Source organism: Sceloporus undulatus, chromosome 4 (assembly GCF_019175285.1).
Source record: "Sceloporus undulatus isolate JIND9_A2432 ecotype Alabama chromosome 4, SceUnd_v1.1, whole genome shotgun sequence".
Taxonomy (NCBI): Eukaryota; Metazoa; Chordata; class Lepidosauria; order Squamata; family Phrynosomatidae; genus Sceloporus; species Sceloporus undulatus.
The window spans coordinates 47,292,922-47,317,115 of NC_056525.1; the positions used below are offsets into that span (position 1 = coordinate 47,292,922).

The 24,194-nt window shown below is 41.5% G+C and overlaps 1 protein-coding gene across 2 annotated transcripts in view; it reads left to right on the forward strand.

Moving 5' to 3' along the window:
- Positions 1-18,885, forward strand: part of TMEM9 (transmembrane protein 9) — a 26,497-nt gene extending 7,612 nt beyond the window's left edge. The window contains exons 1-6 of one of the 2 annotated variants that reach the window (XM_042462906.1): positions 6,012-6,064; positions 9,593-9,694; positions 12,552-12,643; positions 14,982-15,090; positions 15,700-15,831; positions 17,601-18,885. In XM_042462906.1, the coding sequence (XP_042318840.1) occupies positions 9,629-9,694; positions 12,552-12,643; positions 14,982-15,090; positions 15,700-15,831; positions 17,601-17,750 (549 nt within the window). In that variant the 5' untranslated portion in view covers positions 6,012-6,064; positions 9,593-9,628 and the 3' untranslated portion in view covers positions 17,751-18,885. Of the gene's footprint in view, positions 1-6,011; positions 6,065-9,592; positions 9,695-12,551; positions 12,644-14,981; positions 15,091-15,699; positions 15,832-17,600 lie in introns of those variants that run through there. The other variant, XM_042462905.1, reaches the window with a different exon arrangement.
- The last annotated feature ends 5,309 nt before the right edge of the window (positions 18,886-24,194 follow it).

Consider the following 24,194-nt stretch of genomic DNA (forward strand, 5'->3'; position numbering starts at 1 on the left):
CATGGAGCCATCTTATGGATGACTGGGAGTTGTAGTTTTGTTGTGTGCACCATAGCGTTGTTGAAAGGAAGGTTTTTCACTCACAAAACTACATGTTCCCCAAATTCCATAGCATTGGACAGGTGAGTTAAGTGGTCAAACATTGATTATTTTCTCTGCTGTGTTGATGCAGCCTATAGACACAGTAAAGTAGCATTTCTAAAACGACAGGTTCCAAGAATTCCATGGCAAGGAGGCAGGTGATTTAAAGTGGTGCCAAACTTGATTAGTTTCTCTGCGTGTTGATGCAGCCTATAGACACATTAAAGTAGGGCATTTCTAAAAAACCCCCAAAAACAAAAGTTTCCAGAAGTCCAGTTGCAAGGGGCATGGCATTTAAAGTGGTGCCAAACATTGATTATTTCTTCCTGCGGTGTTGAATGCACACTATAGCCACAAACAGGTAAAGTAGCAGTGTATGTAAGTTTTTTGATAACAAGGAAGGGTAAATCAAAAATTTAAAAGTAATAGAAATCATTTATCGGATATAGAGAAAAACAATACTTCTGCTGTTTGAGAAACATTTTAATTTAAAAACATATTCTGGATGCATACAGAAATGAATACTACTTTTGAAAAGGTAATGGTATGGTATCATGTTAGTCCAACTAATTATAAAAAAATTATCAGGGTCGTGAAAAATGTGGAATTTAAAATATGCCAAAAAGGCATCCCTTAGCGCCTCCCCCCCAATTTCTCGCATCATCATCACTGAGGTAACCGTGCGTTGTCCAATGATAAATGTGTCCGGAGAGGTGTTCCTTCCATTGAGAACCTCTCCATTGGTTTTCAATAATGTTGTGCAGAAATGCAACCTGCAAATTGCTGACGGGATGTGTTCCACAGAAGAGATCGAGCCCACACGGGAGGGCGCGAAATCTTATTTCAACCCCAAAGCGCCTCTCCACTAACAAGACGGGCGATTTGGACAACCTGCTGCTGTTGTACAACCCCCCCTCCCTTCGCTGTTATGTCCCGCCTGGAAAGGGATAAGCAAAAAAGGTTTAAGTATGCGTAACCACCGTCTCCCAGCAGAATTGAGCCCAACTTGTTTTGTTTTTTTCCGTTTCCGCAATTGGCACAGTCGGACACCCGGGTACATAAATGCCAAATTCGCAGCCCAAAATTCCAGCCTGAAGTGCGGAAAATGAGGGAGTCTTTAGCAGGAATGTGTCCTGATTAGCTCCAGCGAACCCCGTAGTATAAATCTAAAAAAACTGTTCCTTATGGTCACATGTCACCTGCAGAATCATGGGTGCGGTTGTTGCCGATGGATGTACTGTGCTCCTCAGGAGGCAGGTGCAGTTATTGAAATGTGCAGCCGTCTATTGCTCGCAACAACCTTGGAAGATCCTAGCTCCTCAAAACCACCATTACCTAGGTTAGAAACAGTAGAAAAGTATGTGTCAATGATCGTTAAAACAATTAAAATAGATAAATAATGGATAGATTCCTAGATATATTATTAGATATATTCCTGCAAGGGGCCCCAAAGCCAAATGTGAGAAGGCGGCTTTGTCACCAGCACACAAAACAACACTTGTCCTCCCGCTTTTATTCTCTCTCAAACAAACTTGTCTTTCCTCCGGGCCCACCACCACTGGACCGTAGCTCTTTTCTCTCCAAAGACGGCTTTGGAGCACAGGAGGGCTTCTTTCCCGCATCTTCCATCCAATTCTCCTCTCTCTCTCCTCCTCTCACCCCATTCCGCAACAACTCCCGATGGCTGAAAAGCGACCCCGCCAAGTCCCTCCCACAAGGGTTTGTTTTCACACATCTATCTATCTATCGATCTATCTTCTATCTATCTATCTAGATGATAAATATTATTATTTATACAAGAGAGAAAACGCAGGACCATGGACTGCTTCCCTTTTACCCGCAACGTCCCAAAAAGAGTTTGTGGTGTGTGTATATATGTAGACATACATACAAGAGCAGTACAGGGAACATTTGGATCATTCATGCAATTATAAGCAAGTACAATTTGTCCAGTCAACGAAAATATTGTGCAGTAGATACCAGTAAATGTGTGTGTGGTGTATATATATATATATATATTTACGCATGATTGTAATAGTAGTGAAATATGCAATATGCAAGCTAATAAAATTATTAAGAATTCCATATATAGTATTCCTTTGTAACATTAATGTAAACTTAACAATAGTGGAATTTGTTAAACTACAAGAAAATACTTAATTATTCATCAATATATATTGATCTCCAAAATGCAATAAGGTAACCAACCTTGTCTGTTAGTTCTCCAAGTAGACAGCTCTACGGAGTAAACCATCTCTGCAAGGAAACTTTTTATCGCTTGTACGCAGTTTGACTTTGCCAATGCAAAAAAGTTAGCAACTGTAGCATACAGCCTTTATGGCCAGGTACTTGGTGGCCATGGCTAGTTGCTTTTCCCACATGGACTGCCTTAAGCAGCCTCAGCCTTGTGTCTCTCTGGGTAAGATGAGGACGCAGCTCCTTCACAAGCATATTAAAAATCGCGCGAGGCATTCTGAAATGCTGTTTCCACATCGCATCAGACCAGACAGTTCTGGCATAAACGTTCCAGTGAACATCAGTTTTGGGGTATATCCACCACCTTCTAGACATCAGCTGCATGCTCAACTGGGAATCTTGCGAGTAGAAACGAAGCATGCCATTAAGATTTTCCAGATATGCACTCATTTCTGCGTCATGCTCACCATTGTCAAACAGACACATCACTATTGTGCATTGCTCCATCAAGTTATGTATCAGCATGCTAATCACAGCAAAAATATGTTGAAGGTCGCCTCGAGGATCCATGGCTGTAGGCATTAAAGGAAGGAGTAGCACAAGAGGTAGGAGAACTGCTGCGGGGGGGGGGCTTTTAAAGGCAGAAGCGCTCATGACGTTTCACAGCTTAAGCACTGCCTTATTGGTCCATTCAAAAAAGAAAAAGGCGCCAAACAAAAGAGGAATTGATAACGGTCGGATAAATGGGAACGAAGATCGAACATACATCGGGTTATGTTACTCCGGGTTAATACTATGTCATTTGATTGACAGCCACAGAACCGGTTTATATGCTACTTCGACTTCTATATACATCGATCTATTTCTTAAATGGGAACGATCCGGAACATTAAAATTGGAACAAATGGATAAATGGGAACGAAGAAAAAAAACAAATCGGAACGCGGGGTAAATAGCGTGGCATTTTACACCGGATTTATCGAAATCGGTGTATTTAATCTTGATGTAAAAGTCAAGTGGGAACGACCCCTAGGTGCACTATAATAACAGCTCATACATTCTTACCTGGAATGACCTGCAATGCCAGTCCTCCTCAAGACTTCATTTTGTACGCAAACTTAATGTTCATCACTGCTATAATATAAATGTTATTGGTGGTAAATGAGGCAGCAGATGGCCTTGAATAAAGGAGACATCATAGTCTTTTAGCTTTGTTCAGAGCAGGTTTTGCCTTTGTTTTTCTCTGAGTCTGAGAGTGCCAAGGTCATCCAGTGGGTTTTCATAGCCAAGCATGGATTTGAACCCTGATCTTGGCATAGTCCAGTGCTTAAACCACTACACCATGCTGGCTCTCAACTGAATTATACAATAATAATTGTCTATTAGTTAAACTGGATAGTTTCCACTACCTGGTAAAACTGTGGTTTCCTATTAGAAGACTGGCATTCTTCTCTTCTGTATCCATTTACTTTATTGTTTGTTGTATATATGCCCCAATGCATTCAATGAAGAGGAAGAGACACCTGGGACAGTTGTTTGCAGCCTGCAGGGTGTTTTGAAAGTGTTGGATTAGAGCAGCCTTTCTCAAATAGTGGGGCAGCCCCCCAGGGGGGGCGCAAGGCTCCGTAAAGGGGGGCGCGAGGCTCTGTTATGCAGAGGTGTACTTATAACAATTTTATATACAAATGATACTATTTACAGTCACGCAGGGGGCGCGAAATGTTTTCTTCTTCCTAGGGGAGGCATGACAGAAAATAATTGAGAAGCACTGGATTAGAGGGAGATTCCTGGAGGGAGGATAGCCCCTTTTCTGGAAAAAAATGAAGACTGGTTCAATTAGATTCAGCCTCCTTTAGTAGAGTTCACAAGTGGAAGTGTTGAATCCCTTGGGTCTCTCAAAGAGTAGTTTGAGCAAAGTAAGGCGGGTTACACACCGCCATTTAGTACGTAATGAATACGTACTAGGGTTAGGAAGGGGCGGTGCTTCCGCACCCCCCTAACCCTAGTACGTATTCTGTACGTACAATATGGCGGCGGCCGTTCCACACGGCGGCCGCCATATTTACGTATCGGACGCTGTGCGTCCGCACGTGTCGCGGCGTCTATGACGTCGCGAGTCCGCCCATTTTGGAGCTTCTTTTTCGGTCCGTGCGGGAGCCGCGCGGTGTGGCTGCTGCGGCTCCCGCACGGAGCAAGCGGCGGCGGCGGCAGACTGCCGCAAAGCGGTGGTCTGTAACCCGCCAAAGACAAACAGGCAGTCTGAAAGTTTCATAGCTACACACCTGACTGATTACATTTAAAGGTACATGCAAACATATATACAAGCAGTGCCTAAGTAATGCCTAACTACAGGAAATTTTCAAGAAGAACAGCAGCTCAGCAGAGCCTGCACTCACTATCTTGAAGGTAGAGGGAGAGAGAGAGAGAGAAAGGAGGAGAGGGAGTAGTCTGTTGTTGTGTACCTTCAAGCCATTTCCAACTTGTAGTGATCCTAAGGCAAACCTATCATGCATTTTCTTGGCAAGTTTCTTCAGATGTGGTTTGCCATTGCCACCCCCTGAGGCCGAGAGAGTGTGTCTTGCCTAAGATCACCCAGTAGGTTTCCATGGCTAAGCCAGAATTCGAACCCAGCTCTCCAGAGTCATAGTCCAATGTTCAAACCACTACACCACACTGGCTTTTAGATCTTTTAATTTTTTAGGTGCTTGCAATGCAAACACACCTTGAAGGTTCTCTGGTCAGATGGTGTGGTTGCTTAGATGCATCCCCAGAATGAGTGACTTAGCAAATGCGGAAAGTTCTAGAGACAGCATGTATAGGGTAGTGGCATGCAGGAAACCTTTACTGTCTAAAGCCCCCTTGCTCTAATGGCAAATGAGTAAACTGGGTTAAAGAGGATGCTTGACTGAGAAATATTGTGCAGCAGAAAGAAATGCTAAGAATATTCTTCGCCGTACCTATGTCCAAAAGTGTAGCTGAAATACATTTTGGAAGGGAGTCATTTTAAAACTGGATCCATGTAATTCATTTGTAAAATGCTTACTATTTGATAGAGAAGAGAAGCTCAATTATAAATGCTTTTGAACTAGAACTCTTAAGGATAGCAAATTAAATCTACTCATAATGACTGAGCCCTTTTCTTTCTCATTTATCTTTGTGTAGACCTTTCAATACATCCCTGAATTGCTAGTAACTAAGGGTTTAAACTTACTTGACCTTTGTGTCTTTATCAGCAACTTTCTTTAGATGTGAGGAAAACAAGTGAATTTTCCATTGCATTGTTGCTAAAGTTGCCAGACTAAGCTACTGTTGAAGGGATAATAAAACAACAATAACAACACTTTTGAGCCCTGTATGTAAATCACAGGTATTGGGAATTCAGACCCAATTCAAATTTATTGTGCTAATACCATATTAGGATTGTTATCAAAGACGTAGCTGGGGTCCGGACCCCCCCCTTCAAGAGGAAGAGAGAAAAGGTGCTTGTTGGAGCATGCGCGTGCATGCACGCACACAGCCCCAATCAAACGCCAGGGAGAGCGCCACTTGCTCTCCTCTAGGCTTCAGGAGGAGCAGAATTGGCGCCCTGGCCCCTGGCGTTTGTTTGGGGCTGCGCTCATGCACACGCGCGCTCCAGCAAGCACCTTTCCTCTCCTCCCGGCCCTGGCAAAGCCAGGAGGAGCACTTTTTGAGGGGGCTGAGGGGGAGGAGCCAAAAAGCCCTGAAGGAGAGGGAGGGAGGGTGAGGAGGCTGCATCAGGCTGCATCCACACTCAAGAAATAACCAGGTTTGGCAGCAATTTAACTCTTTTGTGGCTCTTGGCTATGGAATTCTGGGAGTTAGAGTATGCTCTGGGGTCCAGATATTGACGCTTGGCTCCATTCTGGCTCATGGCTATGGAATTCTGGGAGTTAGAGTATGTTCTGGGGTCCAGATATCAAAGCTTGGCCATTTTCTGGCTCCTTCCAGCCTTGTTTTTTCTCATTTTTAAAATAAAAATAAAATAAAATACACTTAGCTGGCCCCTTTTCAGCATATCAATGGGGATGCTTTGATTGAGAGTTCCTGCATGGCAGAATGGGGTTGGACTGGATGGCCATTCTTGGGGTCTCTTCCAACTCTAGGATTCTAGAATTAATTAATTAACCTAAGGAATCAATCTAAAGGTCTGGGCCTTTTTTAAAGCTGTCTAATCATGTCAACTGACGGATCTCATCCGGCAGGTCGTTCCAGAGTTTGGGGGCGACAGCAGAAAACGCCCTCTGGGAAGTCGCCGCAAGCCTAGATTTTAGAGGCTGCAGTAAGTTCCTCCCAGAGGACCGGAGAGCACGGGGAGGATTATACGGGAGGAGGCGGTCCCTGAGGTACCTTGGACCCAAGCCATTTAGGGCTTTAAAGGTAATAACCAACACCTTGTACCGGGCCCGGAAGCTAATAGGCAGCCAGTGGAGGGACCTCAGAACCAGAGTAATGTGGTCCCTCCTAGATGTACCAGAAACAAGCCTGGCCGCCATATTTTGTACCAGCTGAAGCTTCCGAACCAAGCACAAGGGTAGCCCCAAGTAGAGTGCATTACAGAAGTCCAGGTGTGAGGTTACCAGTGCGTGCACAACAGTTTCGAGATCCCTTACTTCCAGAAAAGGGTGCAGCTGGTGTATCAGCCGAAGCTGATAGCAGGCGCTCCTGACCGTCGCATTTACCTGATTTGTCATCAGGAGCGACGAGTCGAGGAGCACCCCCAGACTGCGAACACAGTCACTGGAGGAGAGTGTGACCTCATCCAGGACTGGAGGTTGTAACCCAATTCTTGGTTTCGGGGCTGCTACCGTGAGCACCTCCGTCTTATCTGGATTCAGTTTCAATCTGTTTTTCCTCATCCAGCCCATTACCGCTTGAAGACATTCATTGAGAGAAGAGATGCCATTGGAATTCGAGGCCGACGAACGAGACATGGAGAAATAGATTTGGGTGTCATCAGCGTACTGATAACACCCAGCACCATAACTCCGTATTATCTCACCCAGCGGCTTCATATAGATGTTGAATAACATCGGGGACAGAATAGCCCCCTGAGGAACCCCACAAATGAGGTTCCTCTTACTGGAGCTACAGTCCCCGAGCAGCACCCTCTGGGACCGACCCGAGAGAAAGGACCGGAACCACTGCAAAGCAGTGCCCCCGATACCTAACCCCTCAGGCGGTCCAAGAGGATGCCGTGATCTATAGTATCGAAAGCCGCTGAGAGGTCTAGGAGCACCAACAGGGTCACACTACCCCTGTCGATGCTCAGACGCAGATCGTCGGTCAAGGCAACCATGGCAGTCTCAACCCCAAAGCCTGTCCTAAAGCCGGTTTGAAATGGGTCTAGATAATCGGCTTCATCCAAGACAGCTTGGAGCTGAAGAGCAACCGCCCTCTCAACCATATTGCTCAAAAATGGCAGCAGTGACACAGGCCTATAATTTCTCATATCCAGGGGGTCCAGGGAAGGTTTTTTCAGAAGCGGCCTAACAGCCGCTTCCTTTAGACAAGATGGAACATGTCCTTCCCTGAAGGACGCATTGATGATATCCGTGAGGAATCTCATCAATGCATCCCCCCCCAAACGGCCAGCCATGATGTGCAAGGGTCGAGAGGGCAGGTTGTCTTCCTCACCTTACCAAGCAGCTTGTCCACGTCCTCGGTACTCACAGATTGCCACTGATCCAGTATAACTACATCGGCGGAGTCACTGGACGCCTCGCCTATCGACTCTGTTTCAATGGTGGCATCTAAGTCGGGATGCTTTGATGAGATTTCCTGCATGGCAGAATGGGGTTGGACTGGATGGCCCTTGGGGTCTTTTCCAACTCTATGATTCCATGATTCTATAGCACTCTGAGCCTACTGTGATTTTAATTGTTTTTAAATGTATAACGTTTTAAAGTTATAAAGTCTTATAATGCAAGCCATGCACTGATGGACTATTGCACAATAATTTTGTATTTATTGATTTTATATCCTGCCTTTCTCCCAAAATAGGATTCTCTTAAAGGGGTTTGTTTTTTATAAAAAGAAAGGAAGGTATAATGTCTTGGAATTTAAAATTATGACAGATAGATAGATAGATAGATAGACAGATGAGTCTTGGAATTAAAAATTGTGTGCATGTGTGTATGTAGTGTGTGTGTGTGTGTGTGTGTGTGTGTTTTGGAATTAAAAATCCCTCTTGGAAGTGGGAATGAAATGTTGTGTTGCTGCAGCCTGGGTTCTTAGCTCAGCTCAGAAGTTGGAATGCAGTGTCTCAAAGCATGAACAGAGTGCTTCTGAGCATGAACAGAGTGGCTGCTGCTCATTGCTTGAACAGCTGCGCTTTGCTTTATCGAGCTGAATTTATCTGATGTAAACGCCTTCAGAGGAAGGACTCAGTTTGCATCTGCACTGAAAAAAATAATCCAGTTTGATGCCACTTTAGCTGCCTTGGCTCCATATTGTGGAATGCTGGGACTTGTAGTTTGTTGTGGCACCTGACAGAGATGGCCAAACAGCTCCTCAAAACTACAAATCCCAAGATTCCATAGCAGCACAGAGCCATAACGGAAGTCCAAGTGGTGCCATTCTAATGTAAACGCTCGACCCCCTTTTTGTGTCTTGGGGGGGGGCTCTTAGCCTCTCAAAATGGTGGCACTTAGCCTGGACCCCCCCTTCCCAAAATCCTGGCTACGTCCCTGTTGTTATTATTTAAATAAAGTTAGTACAGGTTCAACTCCCTCTCCCCTTCTCTCAGGATAATTAACAATACATTTACATACATCCTTGTTGACAGAACAACCTTTGTCAGTGGAATAGGAAAGGGAATGATTCCTAGTCCTGGCTGAAGCCTTCAACACACTCTCTTAATATGTCCACTGGATGATTTGTAGTGTTTGATTTTGGCTCTATAGTTTTCTGTAAATACTTGGGTCGATGAAGCTAAAACATGGAGAGATCTCTATGGTAAGCCATATTGTTTTTGTGTGAATTCAAGTCATTTCTAATTTATGGCAACCCTAAGGTGAACCTGTCATGGGGTTTTCTTGGCAAGATTTGTTCAGAGTGGATTTGCCTTTGTTTTCCTTTGAGGCTAAGAAAGAGTGACTCACCCAGGGTTGCCCAGTGTGTTTCCATGGCTCAAATCACTGTACCACCCTGGCTTAGTAAACCATTACCATGAAGTGAAGAATATTTTGCTGCTATGAGGAAACAGAGGTTCATATTACAGAGTCACTTATATTTAAGAATGCTGAATCAAATTCTACAAAGCATTTGTTGATTCATTTTTTTTCCTTTCTTCCAGACTTTTGTGATGTTCGTGCAGTGCATCTGAAAAACCATGAAATTCTTGTCCCTTGCAGCCATTGTTTGGTGTGTCCTGTTACCACCATCTGAATCCAGCAAGGTGAGGAAGGAATAAAAGGGAGTGAAAGGAGAAAATATACTCAGTGCTAAACCTTGAGTGAGCACAATGTGCAGGAGTTGGAGTGAGCCTGAGCAAAATCCAGTCTTGCAAGTCCCTCTCCTACATTAAACCACAGGCTTATCTACACTCACCAAAACTCTGAACCTACCATGTAGCCACCCCAGTCTGGTCACAAGACATACAACTCTTTCCACAGTGAAACCACTGCTTTGAGGCTTTAAACCAGATTTAATAAAGTTGAAGGTTATTCCTGATTTAACTGGATTATCTAGAGTTTCAGATGTGTGGTCATTTGGATTGGACTGGATTCAGGGTAGTGGCAACTGTCACAGTTTTTTTAAAGCATCAATGCTACTTATTATTATTATTAACCTTTATTTATAAAGCGCTGTAAATTTACACAGCGCTGTACATACAATCTTTTTAATTGGACGGTTCCCTGCCCTCAGGCTTAAAATCTAAAAAGACACGACACAAAAGGAGAAGGGAAGGGTGGTGGGGAAGGGGCCTCTCTAGTAGGATAATATATATAAAATACATAGCAATACAGGAAATGATTCAATAAAACAGACAACAAAAGAACAACAAAAAGCAAGTGACAATTATGCAATGCCTGGGAACACTTCTCTGAACAGGATGGTCTTCAGCTCCGTTTTGAAGCTGGTTAAAGAAGAGATGGCTCTTGTTTGCGGGGGAAGAAGGTTCCAGGAGTGAGGGGCAGCAAGTGAAAAGGGGCGAATCCGAGATGGGGCAGAGGAAATCCTGGGCTGGGACAGCAGACCTTGACTACCAGAACGGAGGGCCCTGGTGGGAAGGTGAGAAGAAATAAGGTCTGATAAGTACTTGCGACCTGCTCTAAGCCCAGCCATTTTTTTGCCAAAAAAAAGTTCATTTCTGCTTAGGTCCGGTGCTGCCACCACTGTTGCAAGCACACACACACAGTGCTGTCAATGTGTCACTTGCCTGGCATCAGCAATGAGTATGGAGTTGATCAATCTGACACCAGGGCAAGCGAATTGTCAACAATGGGGATCTGAAGAGGTGCTTGGCTGGGACAACAGTGGTGGAGGCAGCAACCTGTGGAGAAGGGGAAGGCACAGTATGGAGCAAGGTGTGGATAGAAAGATGGTACCAGATCACTTTTGCATCAGTACATGTGGTCGTAATGGGTTGGATTTGGAGCAGCTTCAGTGACTAGCTACCCCTGGTTTAAACTGGGAGCTCCATTTCACACAATGTAATGAGATAGGATTGTTTAAAAATAAATCTGAAGCCTAAACTCCACCAGTCCATGTAAGAAGAAAATGGAACATGCAAAATGATGAATGAACTACTTCAGTGTCACCAGGGGCCAGTTTTCTGTGCCTGCAACACTCCAGGAGCTGCACAGTGAACCAAAACCAAAATCAGAAATGGCTGGAAATCCACTTGTAAATTTGAAAAGTGTGTGCATGCAGGGGAGAGGCCTTTACCCTTTTTAAAAGATGAGTTGTTGTTTCTAGCCATTTCCCTTGGAGGAGCAGTTGAGGGTTATAGAAACACCATTGGGGACTACATGACATCCCAGGGCTGCATTTTGCCTAGCCCTCTGCTACACCATGGTTTACCACTGCTTGCAAACCAGTTCAGTACACATGAGAAAGAAAACTGTCTCTCAGTAGTGTTACTAGGGTTGCCATAACCCAGTGCAGTAACTCATGGTGTCACCTCATATTGACCTCCTCCCATATACCATACAGAATCCTTAGTAATATTTTTGTACTGATGTTACTTATAATCATAATTCCTTTATATCACTGAATTCAATGTCAATAGTTGTGATACAAACAACTAGCAAAACAAAACTATACCTTTTAATTACAATATCATAGAATAATAAAATCCTAGTTGGAAGAGACCACAAGGGCCATCCAGTCCAACTCCCTGCCATGTCATTATCATATACATGGTCCAAATGTATTTACAGTTGCATAGTTTCATGTGGGTAAAGTGAAAGTTTAATAAAATGTGATGTTTTTAAAGAAAATTTTAAATGAATAATTTAAAAAATAAGCCCTGAGGCTTCTCTTTTCTCCACCCACAATGTCTTCTCTTCCTCTGGGTTCCAGAGTTTTAAAGGGAAGCAGGCGAGAACCATAGCCCATTTCTGCCTAAAGGCAGACATTTGAGAAGTAGGGTGTCACCCAGTGCAGCCCGCACCTCCTTAGTGACATGTCTGCTGGCTTTGTGATCAGACAAAGTTAATGCTTTTGAATGGTCTTCAGTAGCTCAGCACCTTTATTTAAATATGGGACAAAAGCATGCTTCACCTTTTGAGGTGGATTGTGCCTTTGCTATTTAAAGTTAGGAGTTGATAGGTATATGGTGGATTATAAAGGAGCTATTCTCTCTGCTATAAAGGTGCCCTGCCATTTGAAAGCTTACACCTATGTTAATCAATGTAACATGAGATGTTGCCTTGCCCATTTTATATGTTAGCTAGATTACTGCCTATGTATAAGTAAGGCTGTACACTTACTTGGGAGTAAGCCACATTGAGAGTTCAATGGCACTCATTTCTGAGCTGATATGTATAGAGAGGATCAAGTGGTAAGATACATTTTTTTCTTGCTTATGCACTGTTTGGTATTCTGGATAACAGCAAAGCGCATCATTTTGCCATAATTTTCCTTAATTGGAAATAACTCCTAGCTGGCTATTAGATTGGTTAACATTATTATATAAAGAGCAATTAAAAGGGGAGAAAGTGTGCTAATTGATCCAATTGATGGTGATGGGAACAACAATTTACTGAATTGTCTTTATTCCATTTGTATTCTATTTTTTTTTTCTCTAGGCCTTTGAGGACATCCGCTGCAAGTGTGTCTGCCCCCCATACAGGAATATCAGTGGGCAGATTTACAAAAAGAATGTGTCTCAGAAAGACTGGTGAGTTGACTGTCTGTCGTTTTACAACCTTTAAGCTCACAGCAAGCACTTTTGCAAACCATAAACCATAAATGAAAAATCTGTGGCCCTCCAGATGTTGTTGAACTCAAACTTCCACTAAGTTCTTGAAGCAAGATAAGGGATAATGAGAGTTGTAGTACAACAGCACCTGGAGGGCCAGAAATTTCCCATCTCTTCTGCAACCCTAGTTCCATATTGCAACCTTTCTTGGAACCATGTTTGTATCTACACCATTCTAGAAAGCCAGGCATTTTGGCTCTACCCTCCTGATTCTGGAGGTGAAATTATGGCTTGTTGGGGGAAATAACTTAAAACCACTGAAATGCCAATGTCATCATGTAAAATATCACAAAAATAGCAGACAAAATGAACTTTGTCATTTATGTGTTGAGACTGAGTATATATTATAGCAGCTTCATTTATATACTTCTTCATACTGCCTAAGCAGTCTCTAAGAAGTTTACAATTGTAAGCTAATTTCCTCCAACAAGCTGGGTACTCATTTTAGTGACCTCGGAAGAATGCAGGCCTGAGTCGAGCCTGAGCCCTTGGCTAGTCTTGAACTCACAACCTTACAGTTTGTGAGTGAGTGGCTGCAGTAGAGGCATTTTACCACTGTGCCAGCAGATCTCTACAGTAACTTTGCAGGAGACATAAAACATTTTGTTTTTCATATTAATAAACATCAGCATTGGACAGAAAGTAAGCAATCCATTAGTAAGCTATACTAAGGTCTAATAAAAAGGAAAACCTCACTGTAATTCTGATCCAGCTGTAAAGTACTTGTTAGAGATACTGTCTTCTATCCCTTCTAATTTTAAAAATGGCTCAGCATTGTGCCTGTGCTTCAGAGCAATCCTTAACTAAGACCACAATCCTCCTCAGCCAGTTATAAAATGCCAGAGAGAAATGTAGGAAGGGCATAGTCAGTGGAATACATGACTAGATGGTTTCTGGACTGGGGGGCTTCCATTTTAAAATGTTATTTTATGATGTATTTGTTCATTTTGTGTGCCTTCTGTACATAGCTTTTCTCAAGAGATGGCCAAGTGTCTATTTCCATTTAGTATTTTGTGGAATATCTGCAGTTACATTCCATTGTTGGGAGGGGGCATACATACGAGAGTGTTCTTCTAATGTGCTTTGGCTGTAAATGATTTAGGATGTAATCATCAGTTCTTCATAAATGTCTAATCTGCCCCATATGCAACTACTGGATCAATCAAACACTCTGTGTAAGAATTTTTGCCAATGCCATTCTTGAATTTGGTTTTTACATTAATCAAATATCTCATTTCTCTTGCTGCACATGCAGCTGATACAGATATCCTCTCTTCCCCACATGACAAAAAATTGAGGTGTATGGACAAGCTCTATTATATTGCTAATATATAGTTAGGAAAATTGGGAAAAAACAGTATTCATGTTTATATTTCTATTGCTTTGGCTTGTTTATTTTGCAATCTTTCATCATCATTTTTTTAAAAGTATGTTTGCCAATGTAATTGGCAAAATAAATAAACAAATAAAGCTTTTAAAAATAAAATATATTATCCAGGTACTTTGTAAGCTCTGCATGGTCAAGCTTAGATGGTAAAGTCTCAGCTTAATAAACTAAAATATATTTGAGCCTTTTGCACATCTCATTTTTTTCTCTCCCCTCCTGTCATTTGTGGCACACAGCAGTTAAACCCAGGAATTTCTAGCCATAATCCCATCTTTCATGTGAAACATTAAATCAGCTCCAAACCTTGGTTAAGAGTTTGTTTTGACTATAGGAAACCTTTGACTCTTCCATATTGGTCTAAAAAAGCATGGGGTCCTAGAGTTTTCCTGATTGTTGCCACCAGAGCTGTTGGTAGTGATTTCTTGGATTTATATTAGGGTTCTTCAAAAGGGGTTTTCATCAGAGGTGTCACTTCCAGGTCTACTTTCTGAAGCTTGTGAAGGATGTAGAAAAGGGGGTGTCTGAATGGGAAAAAGGGCTCATCTTATTTCTTTCTTAATAGGCTTGGCTTATTAAGACCATGTATGATTGATGGTTGCAGTCAGTGGGTCCAGCTGAACATTATACAATATGCTCCACATCCTCTGGAGTAGATACCTTATACCAATTTCCCCATCTGAGTACCTTCTATATATGTTAGACCGGAACTCTCATCATATCGAGCCAATATGGTGATGCTGGCTGGGGATGATAATGTTTTTAATCTAACATATCTCAAAGTCATCCAGTTGAAGAAGGCAACCATATAATATATAGTATAGGTGTTCTTTGGTCATGTCCACTATTTATACTTGTTTCTTTCCATTGCAGCAACTGCCTTCATGTGGTGGAACCTATGCCAGTGCCAGGTCATGATGTTGAGGCATACTGCCTGCTGTGTGAGTGCAAGTATGAAGAGCGAAGCACCACTACAATCAAGGTACCAGATAAACCCACCCCTATATTTTGTACCCATCAACATGCAAGACAAGTCCATGAGAGAAACAGCACAAACAGACTATTTTGCATATCAGAGGGTCTAGTTTCATGTTTCTCACATAGTTGTAGCTAACCTATCATGACAAATTTACTTTTTGAACTGTTATTCCCAGAATTCCCTATCCAGCATGCCTAAGTGATTCTAAAAGTTTTTCTGAGAACAACTTTACTCTGAGCTAGAGAGAAGTGCAGGATTGTAGCTATAGAGAGAGGAGCAAAATGAGGGCATTACCCTCCCAAAATAACAATTCTGCCCCAAATGAAATTTTCCTTCACTTCCCAAGTTTCTATCATTTCAATAATGTAAAATTTCAGTTGAACATTTTGAAACAAGTTTAAGCACGTTTCCCTCAAAACATCCCTATGGCATAGATCAGGATAAGAGAGTCCATGATCACTACATCAATTTCATGGATTCATGAGGACTAGAACCTGGATCTCTTAAGTTTCAGATTAACACAAATCACAACACCACACACTCACATAGTTTTTATGTGGTGGTGATTCTGCTGGAAATGATGGATCACCTTTTGCTTCTTTCATCATGCAGTTCATCATCATAATTTACCTCTCAGTCATTGGAGCCCTCCTGCTCTATATGGTCTTTCTAATGGTGGTTGACCCTCTCATCCGCAAGCCCAGTGCTTATGCCCAACCACTGCACAATGAAGAAGAGAGGGAGGTAAGTCTAATGTTCCATAAGATTCGTTCCTCTTTTTTTAATCATACATGATGACACATAAAAACAGAATCTGGATTCTGCAATATTTGGTTCCCATTTGTAGACTACGCTAATCACATCATCAGCATAGTGTCTCCTCCCAGAGCACATCTCAATGGAGTGATGTTATTACTGAATAATTTCTTTCTCTCTGAGTTCACTGTTGGATTTATATATATCTCCTGCTGTTGTTGTTAGTAACTACCTTCAATTCGACTTTGACTAATAGCAACCCTGTGGATGAGACATCTCCAAGATCCTCTGTTCTCTGCTTTTCTGTTCCGGTACTGCAGGCTCAGGCCTGTGGTCTCTCTGACTGAGTCTAATAATCTAATGTGTGGTCTTTCTCTTTCTACTGTCTTTCACCTTTCCTAATATTTTTTGTAATAATTCATTTTTTTCTTATGATGTGGCCAGAGTACAACAGCCTTACTTTAGTCATCTTGGCTTCCAGAGAAAGTTCAGGCCTGATCTGCTCTAGAACCCATTTATTTGTCTTCTTGGACATCCATAGGATTCCCAGTGCTTTTCTCTAGTACCACGTCTCAAATGAGTTTATTTTCTTCCTATTGGCTTTTTTCACTGTCCAGCTCTCAATGGCTTGGACGATCCTCACTTTAGTGTTCAGAATTATGTCTTTACCACTGTATTATCTTGTCCATTTCTTTCATAGCTGTCCTAGTCTTCTTCTGATTTCTTAATTGTAGTCCCTATACAGACTGGCACTTTGTGCTGGCCTGTGGGCAGAGTTAGGGGGCAGTGTCCGCACGCTGGATGCCTTAACCCTGCTCCAGGGTGCCATTTTGGCGCGCATCAGTCTGCACAGCATGCAGCATCATGACGCTCCTCCGGTGCTGCATCCACATGATGCAGCACTGAAGGGGCATCATAAAGCTGTCCCGCCATAGGTATGGCGCCACTTAGAGGGTGCAAAAAGGATCTGCTGAATCGGGGCCACAGCATGAGGTTGCTGTGGCCCTGATCTGTCCAGTAAAGGAGCGGATGCAGACTGCCCCTTTGGGGTGGTCTGTATAGCCCCTGTATTCTCCATTCTGATCCTGTCCTGCTGTGAAAGGTTTATTAATTTATTACTTGGGAAGTTTTATGTTATGCATAGAAGATGTAATTTTTAAAAAGGTGTGTTCCTCTTGACAATGAACTGATTGTGGGGAAATGAAGGATGAGGCATACCAATTCTGTTCCATTAAAAGGCATTGTGATAGGTCAGTGGGACAGAGGTGCCCTGTTTTTATCTCAGGTGGTAAATGCAGTTCCCTGTCAATGCAGAACCAGAAACTCACTGACAACATATTTGTATATTTAACTCCACTATGAACAAAACCCAAACACACACACACACACACACACACACACACACAGAGTGAATAATAAGACTTTGATACTCAAGTTTGGGAACCATTGCTTTAGAAGATATTGATGGAGTGATAGACATTCATTTGGCTTATGGTAAATTTATGTGGATGTTATTATCACTGAGGGGGAAAATACTACCAAAATACTTTCACAGTCATTTTTAAAAAGTTATATATTCACATTGTAAGACATTATTTACTTTTACATTATTTACTTTTAATATCTGCAAGTTGTTTGTTCATTTATTTGCACATGCATTCTGTTTCAAGCATCCTTTCATATTTCATTGTGTTCTAATGTGAAGTGTTACTGCCATGTAGGTGAAACATTTGAGCTTTTTTCTTCTGGTGTTTCAGGACACGCATTCCTTGGCAGCTGTACGCCCTTCAGTCAGCAACAGGGCAAATACTGTGTTGGAGAGAGTGGAAGGAGCCCAAGAGCGATGGAAGCGCCAGGTGCAGGAGCAGCGGAAGACTGTATTCGATCGCCACAAGATGCTGAGCTAGATCTCATGGAAAATTTGCAGGATTTGAGCAGCTGCTGCTGGTTAGCTAGACACATGATTTCTCTTAGCCAATACAAACCCCAACACCTGTAGTTTTAATATTTTGCACCCATTCTTTGTTTCTTGTTTTATGTCCCTTATGTCTCCCCAGCTCAGGAGCACACATGACATTGAAGCAAGTTGCTGGCTGCGATTTTCAAACAGTTTGAACTTTTAACACAGAAACACTCCTGTCCCCCAATATTTGCTCCACAGTCTAAAACTGTGAATGTGAATCCCCCAGTATTTGCTCCACAGTCTGAAACTTGCTGCTTGATTTATTTGTGATCTGTGGAAGCTGGAAAGACTAACTTTTAGCTGCAATATACCTGTTTGAATCCAGATCTTATAAGTAGCAGCAAATTTTGCTCAGTCCTATAATCTGCCAGGCACACCCCTAATTTTAACAGTGAAAACCAGAACACCTAAGGTTTTGTTGCTTTTGCTTTATAACTGTTGATTTTCCTCTAGCTGGAGTTGTATTATTTATGCATCTGGAATTGGCAATAGACATTCCTGTGGAGTCACTGTGCATTAAGCCTCCTGTGTGAACCTTCATTCCTGTAACAATAGTCAGTTCAAAAAACTTAGAAAGAAGTGGTCTGTTCTCACATGGAAAAGTCTGATTTGGGAATCCAGCACAGGTCATTCTCATAAGCCCTCATAAGTAATTTCTTCAGGGATTTTTTCAGGTTAGCTAACTGTGCACCAAAGAAATGCAAAGAAGTGAGTCCCCTGGTTCAGGTGTAATGTTAGACTTAACATGATATTATTCTGTCTGACAGCTGCTTGCATGACCATACTGTGCAAGAAAAATGGTCAGTTTGCACATGTAGCTCTGGTTCACTATTTCTTTTTAAAAAAACTGATCTCTGGTTATAAAAGGCCTCTTTTTAAAAAGGAAAATAATTATAAATGTACATTTTTAATTTGTCTTTTGTGATGCCAGTACAAATCTGGATATTCCTTCACAGAGATAATCAAATCTGCAGTAGCTATATTATTTATAGTCATAGAATGATAGAATCTTCAAGTTGGAAGGGACCACAAGGGCCATCTAATCCAAAGCCCTGCCAGGCAGTAATATACAACTAAAGCAACCCTGAAAGTTGCCCATCCAACTACTGTTTAAACACCTCCAAAGATGGAGAGAGTCTACCATATTTCAAGGCAATCTATTCCACTGTCAGATAGTTCTTACAATAAAATGACTTCTTTCTAATATTTAGGTGGAATTTCTAATGTTTGACTAGCTTGACTCAAGTTGACTGTCAAGCTATTTTGATTGGGCAGCTAGCTTTCATTATTTTAATTTGACTGGGCAATAAGTTGTCTCAGTGGCCATGCTTGGTGGAGAAAGGCTTTGAAGTTATCCAAAAGCAACTGCCTATCTCTGGCCTCATATCACATCACACAATTGGAATCCCATGCTCATTAGGATGATTGGGACATCTGTACAGAATCACATTCCCGATCACAGGCATACCTGTTTGTTTTTCTCAAACCCAGTGTGGTTTGCCCAGCTACTTTGTGCCACTGGTAAAGATAGGGTTACCAGGCAGAATAGAGGATATGCTCTTGTAATTTTCATCCTGAATAGATTGAGAAGCAGGACAAAAGCAGCTATCTTTCCTTCTCTTTCAAACTCAGACTTTCAATTGTAGCCATTCACTCTCAACACAGCTTTTGCTTCCCCAGTGGAGAGCAGTGCCAGGGCAGGAGAGAATGTGGTGGCACCAGCAACACGAACAGAACTTGATGCTTCTCTGCCCCACATCTGCTCTCCACCAGAGAGGCAAGAATCTTGTTGTGAGAAAACAACTGCAGCTGAGAGTTCAAGTTTGAAAGGTAAGGGAAGTTTGGAAAGGCAAGGGAAACTTTCTCCATCTTGACAGAATGTGGCTGTATCTCATCTTTCTTCCGAGGGCTTTATCACACACGGCTTTTAAACCACAATTCCCACAGAAAGGAAGTGACATCAGTGATGCTGATTGCATGACACCATTTCCCTCCTGTAGCTGCCCTGTCCCCTAGGTGTCTCTTTTCATTCATGGGGGAAACCCATGAATGAATTGCCAATTGCACAATGCCATTGGTGTGAAAGGTCATTCCTGGGACATTCGCACAACTGGAATCATGTGGTGTCACGGTCACTTCCTCCCCCCTTTCCCCCCTCCTGACTTTTTTTTAAATCTGTTTTTCACATAATTTTGGAGCTCTGAAGCCTCAAAATTTAATTTTTTTTAAAAAAAAAGCTTGAATTGGGACTGCAGAGTTCTGTAATTGTGCAAAAACATTGCAAAAAAAAAAAAAACAGAAAAAAACCTAAAGGCATGCTGGGTAAGACATAAGGGATGCAGGTCAGGGAGTGCAATGCTGACAGCAACCCCAGTTGCATGAATTGAAGAAGTGTGGTGGTGGCTGCTCCAAAACCAGAGTTTTGCCATTTTATTTTAATGTGCAAGATTGTGGCAGGAAAGGAGCGGGTGTGATAATGCCCTGGATCTAATTACTCAGTCAGTTAAAGTTACAAGAATCCCATTTTGTATTCAACCTGGCAACCCTAGGTAAAGGAGCAGTGCATTTCTGAAATGTAATCTAGTAATGGTTTATCCAACAAACAAGTCAATAGCAAAAGTTCTTTAAGGATGGCCTGTATTCCTCCTGCATGAGAAAATATTTATGTATTAAATGATCTCTCATTATTTATTTTCCTAAAGGGATCTCTGGCAGATTAGGCCAGTCCTTGTTACTATGCAGTATCTTTTCATTAAACAATTAAACTGGTGTGTTAGCTCTTGGTAATGTCTTTTCATCTCTAGATACTCTTCAGTCCAAAAAGTAACAAAACTTTTTCAAAAACTTTTGGAAAATATGGCAAAGGAAGGCCAGAAAGAAATATGAATGTATTCTAAAATATATATAGTCTTCTAGCCAAGTTGTTGCTAAACATTGATATATAAGGAAACCGTTCTCACATTTTAAATGGAAGGACAAAGCAATGTGATGCATTTCATTCATTTGGATAAAAGTCACTCTTTTATTAATATATTCAAAGTGGTATATGAAGAAAAAACATGGAGCCCATGTTGGGAGAAAGGCGGGATATTAAATAAATAAAACAATAACTGCAAAAATAATACTATAGAAGTTTTTACATTCTAACTAAAGTGATTGAAAGGGTCTAAGAGAATTTGAGAGGGAAAAGTTGGATCTAGATATTTGAATGTACCCATAATTCAAGTAATCTTTCTCGCATCTTCTGCCCTCAAGGAAAACAAATGAAGATGAAATGAAGATCTTCCTATAGATTATATTCTGCCTATTTTATTGGGATGGCTGTCCACAGCTACGTTACATTGAGCTGATTCAGCAGCTCCCCCATGTGGATTCTGTTTTAAATTTGCAGAAATAATGGTTTCCCATAGCCAGGAAGGCATTTCCATCTTTTAAGCCAATCCATTTGCTTGTGTAAATTAAATCTCTGACAAATCAAAGTGATGTTCAGTGGTTATAGATCATACCTGAAAATGCAACACCTTTCCATTTACACAAGGTCATGCTGCTTGTCTTAGTTGCTTCATCTGGACAAGTAACAGTACAGTTAGAAAATGGGAAGGATATGAATTCACCTCATTGAGTTCCAAACAGAATCACACCAGTTGGGAGAGATTCAGCATTTGTCTGAAGTAATGCTCTGAATCAGTCTGGACTGAATTTGTCTTTCCAAAGCTTCAAAAGAAATTTGGGAGGACAGAGACCCAGATAGAGTTTTACCAAAAAATGATGCATCCCTCTTCCATGCAACAGCAGAGATAGGAGCAGCATAGTTTTTGAGGTTTATTTCTTATATCTATGATGTATGCTATCATATATAAAATGAACAAAAAAATGGTGGGGTGGGAGGAAGAAATAACGTAACCAAAAACCCCACCCCTCTGTAAAGATACACACACACAAGCATTTGAAAAGCCCTGCACAAATCCTGAAATTCTGCTTCCTTAACTAGGATACCTCTATGAGTTCATACAAACTGTCCACACACACAAAGATAACATTAGGCAAATCTTTTTTTAATAAAATCTTTGATTTCAAACCTTTTGCATGCCAAAAATAAAAAACCAAAACTTTACAATTTATGAAGCTTCATCACTCCAGAATGGGGAAATATAACTGAAAATTAAACTTTCTACCAAGAATTCAAAAGTTTATGGGTGTTTTAAAAAAACAAAAAGGTAAAGAGCATTTTGTACACAGAAAACTACCAATTTGGCAGGCTACATCCATTAGAAAGTGCAACGGTACCTGTTAATTTCTCCCACTTCTCTATTTTAAAAGCCATGCATTGACTTCTTTATTAAACAAACAGGGCGAAACTCAAAGTTTGGTGCTCCCAAAAGAAGCTTCTGATATAAGTCCAGAGAACCCCAGAGAATTACAGAAATAGCATAGGCTCCCAACACAGGAATTTACAATTAAACCTTTGGAAATCAAAGTTTTTGTTCTTTTTATCCTGTGTTGTTGTTATGTGCCTTCAAGCCAACTCTGGCTTACGGCAACCCTATCACAGGCCTTTCTTAGCAAGTTTTAATGTCATCTAAGGTTTTCCATGGTGATAGAATTCAAAGACAGGGAAAATTATCAGATGGGGTAGGGGGAAATCGGAGAAGAAAAAGGCATACTCCTGGCAAAGTTGCATGATCGTGTTGTGCTTATCCAGGTCTTAATCCATGAAGATCCAGGAATGCTCCCCATTCCTGGGACTTCCCCATGAATATTTTGTTGCTGGAGGATTCCTGGATCTTCATGGGTTAAGTAACAAGTTCTGGATAAGCATGATGTGTCTGAAAATCTTCAGTGTGATCACATGACATTGCCAAGAGTATGTCTTTTACTCCTGGCTCCCCCCTCCCCCAATCTGATAATCTCCATAGCTATGTTAATGTGACAAGTCAGTATGCAAAGGGGTCTTGTAGCATTTTCTAGACTTTCTTCTAAGGAAATACTGAACTGCACTGTTACAGTGTTAATATTCTAATTTAATTTCTATGGCTACCTCCTGTGGAATCTTGGCATCTGCAGTATAAAGAGGGGCATTAGCTCTTAAGCCTCACTAAAGTACAAATCCCAGAATGCCATGGGAAGCAGCCATAGCAGTACAAGTGGAATAATGGCACTACAACAGAATAGTGCTGCTGAAAAAGAACCTTGCTCAGGGTCACCCAATGCATTTCCATGGCTGAGCAGGAATTCAAACCCCAGGCCCAGAATGTTAGTCCAACACTCAAACCACTATACAATTCTAGTTATCCTTTATCCTATAGAGACAGAAAATTAGTCACAAAAATAAGATGCTACCCATTATAACCAACACAAGCATTAATACTAATTCCATGTAGCACTACATAATTTTCTGAATAAAATTCCCTAAAATTTATATTTCCTCCAAGATTTTTTTCTGGCATTCCCACTTATGGACTGTCCTAGTTTTAAGGATAGATGGGAGAGAGGAGGACAGGAATAAGTGCTCTTCTTGAAAACTGATACCAGTATCTGCATGATTTCCCTCTCCCTCCCCCACTTCTCTCTCTTTTTTCTCAACCTCTGCCCTTCTCAACATACATATAAAAAAATCCCACCATTTGTAAAACATGAAGCTTTTCAAAACTCACATCTGTTTCAAAGGACTAAACTGTTCAGGTTGCTTGAGTAGGCCCAATTCTTCTTGGTGTTTGAAGTCTACCCCTACACATACACATTTCACAATAAATTATGATCACCCTATTGGATGGTGAAAGGCTTAATTAGGCATCTTATAATGTGGAAGGGATCAAGGATAATGAAATTATAAAAGAGTAGTGATCCTAACAGTACTCACTTCTGCCCCTGAAAGTTTCCAGATGTTGTTCTTCAAGTGTGTCTTGGCACATGTTCCTGGAGCTTCTCTTTGATTCTGTCCTAATGCTTTATACAAGTGAAATCATTCAGTTCTGAAGCTTTGAAAAATCCTATAGAAGCTCTCCCCACCACATATGTTTGTAAGATAACTCTGGCACTGTTTTGCTTATAATGTGTCTTAAAAGCTCCCATGTGGAACCAAGTTATATATATATTGCAATTCAGTTAGATAATAGGCATGTCAAATATAGTTCCAAGGTCAACTGAATACATTTTGCTGCCTTAGTCAAAGGACAAGACGATGTCTCCCTCCATTCTACATAGCTACATAGTACCAGGCACTCTTCAAACTATTTATATTTCCATGGCTGATACAAGGTTGGAGTGTATAAAAAGACTGAAGCTCATGTAAGACCAACAGTGACCCTATGTAACTTCTCTATACCATCAATATGGCTACTTCTGGGTCAGTTTGTGTAATGTATTTCTGAAATGTATGCACAAAGCT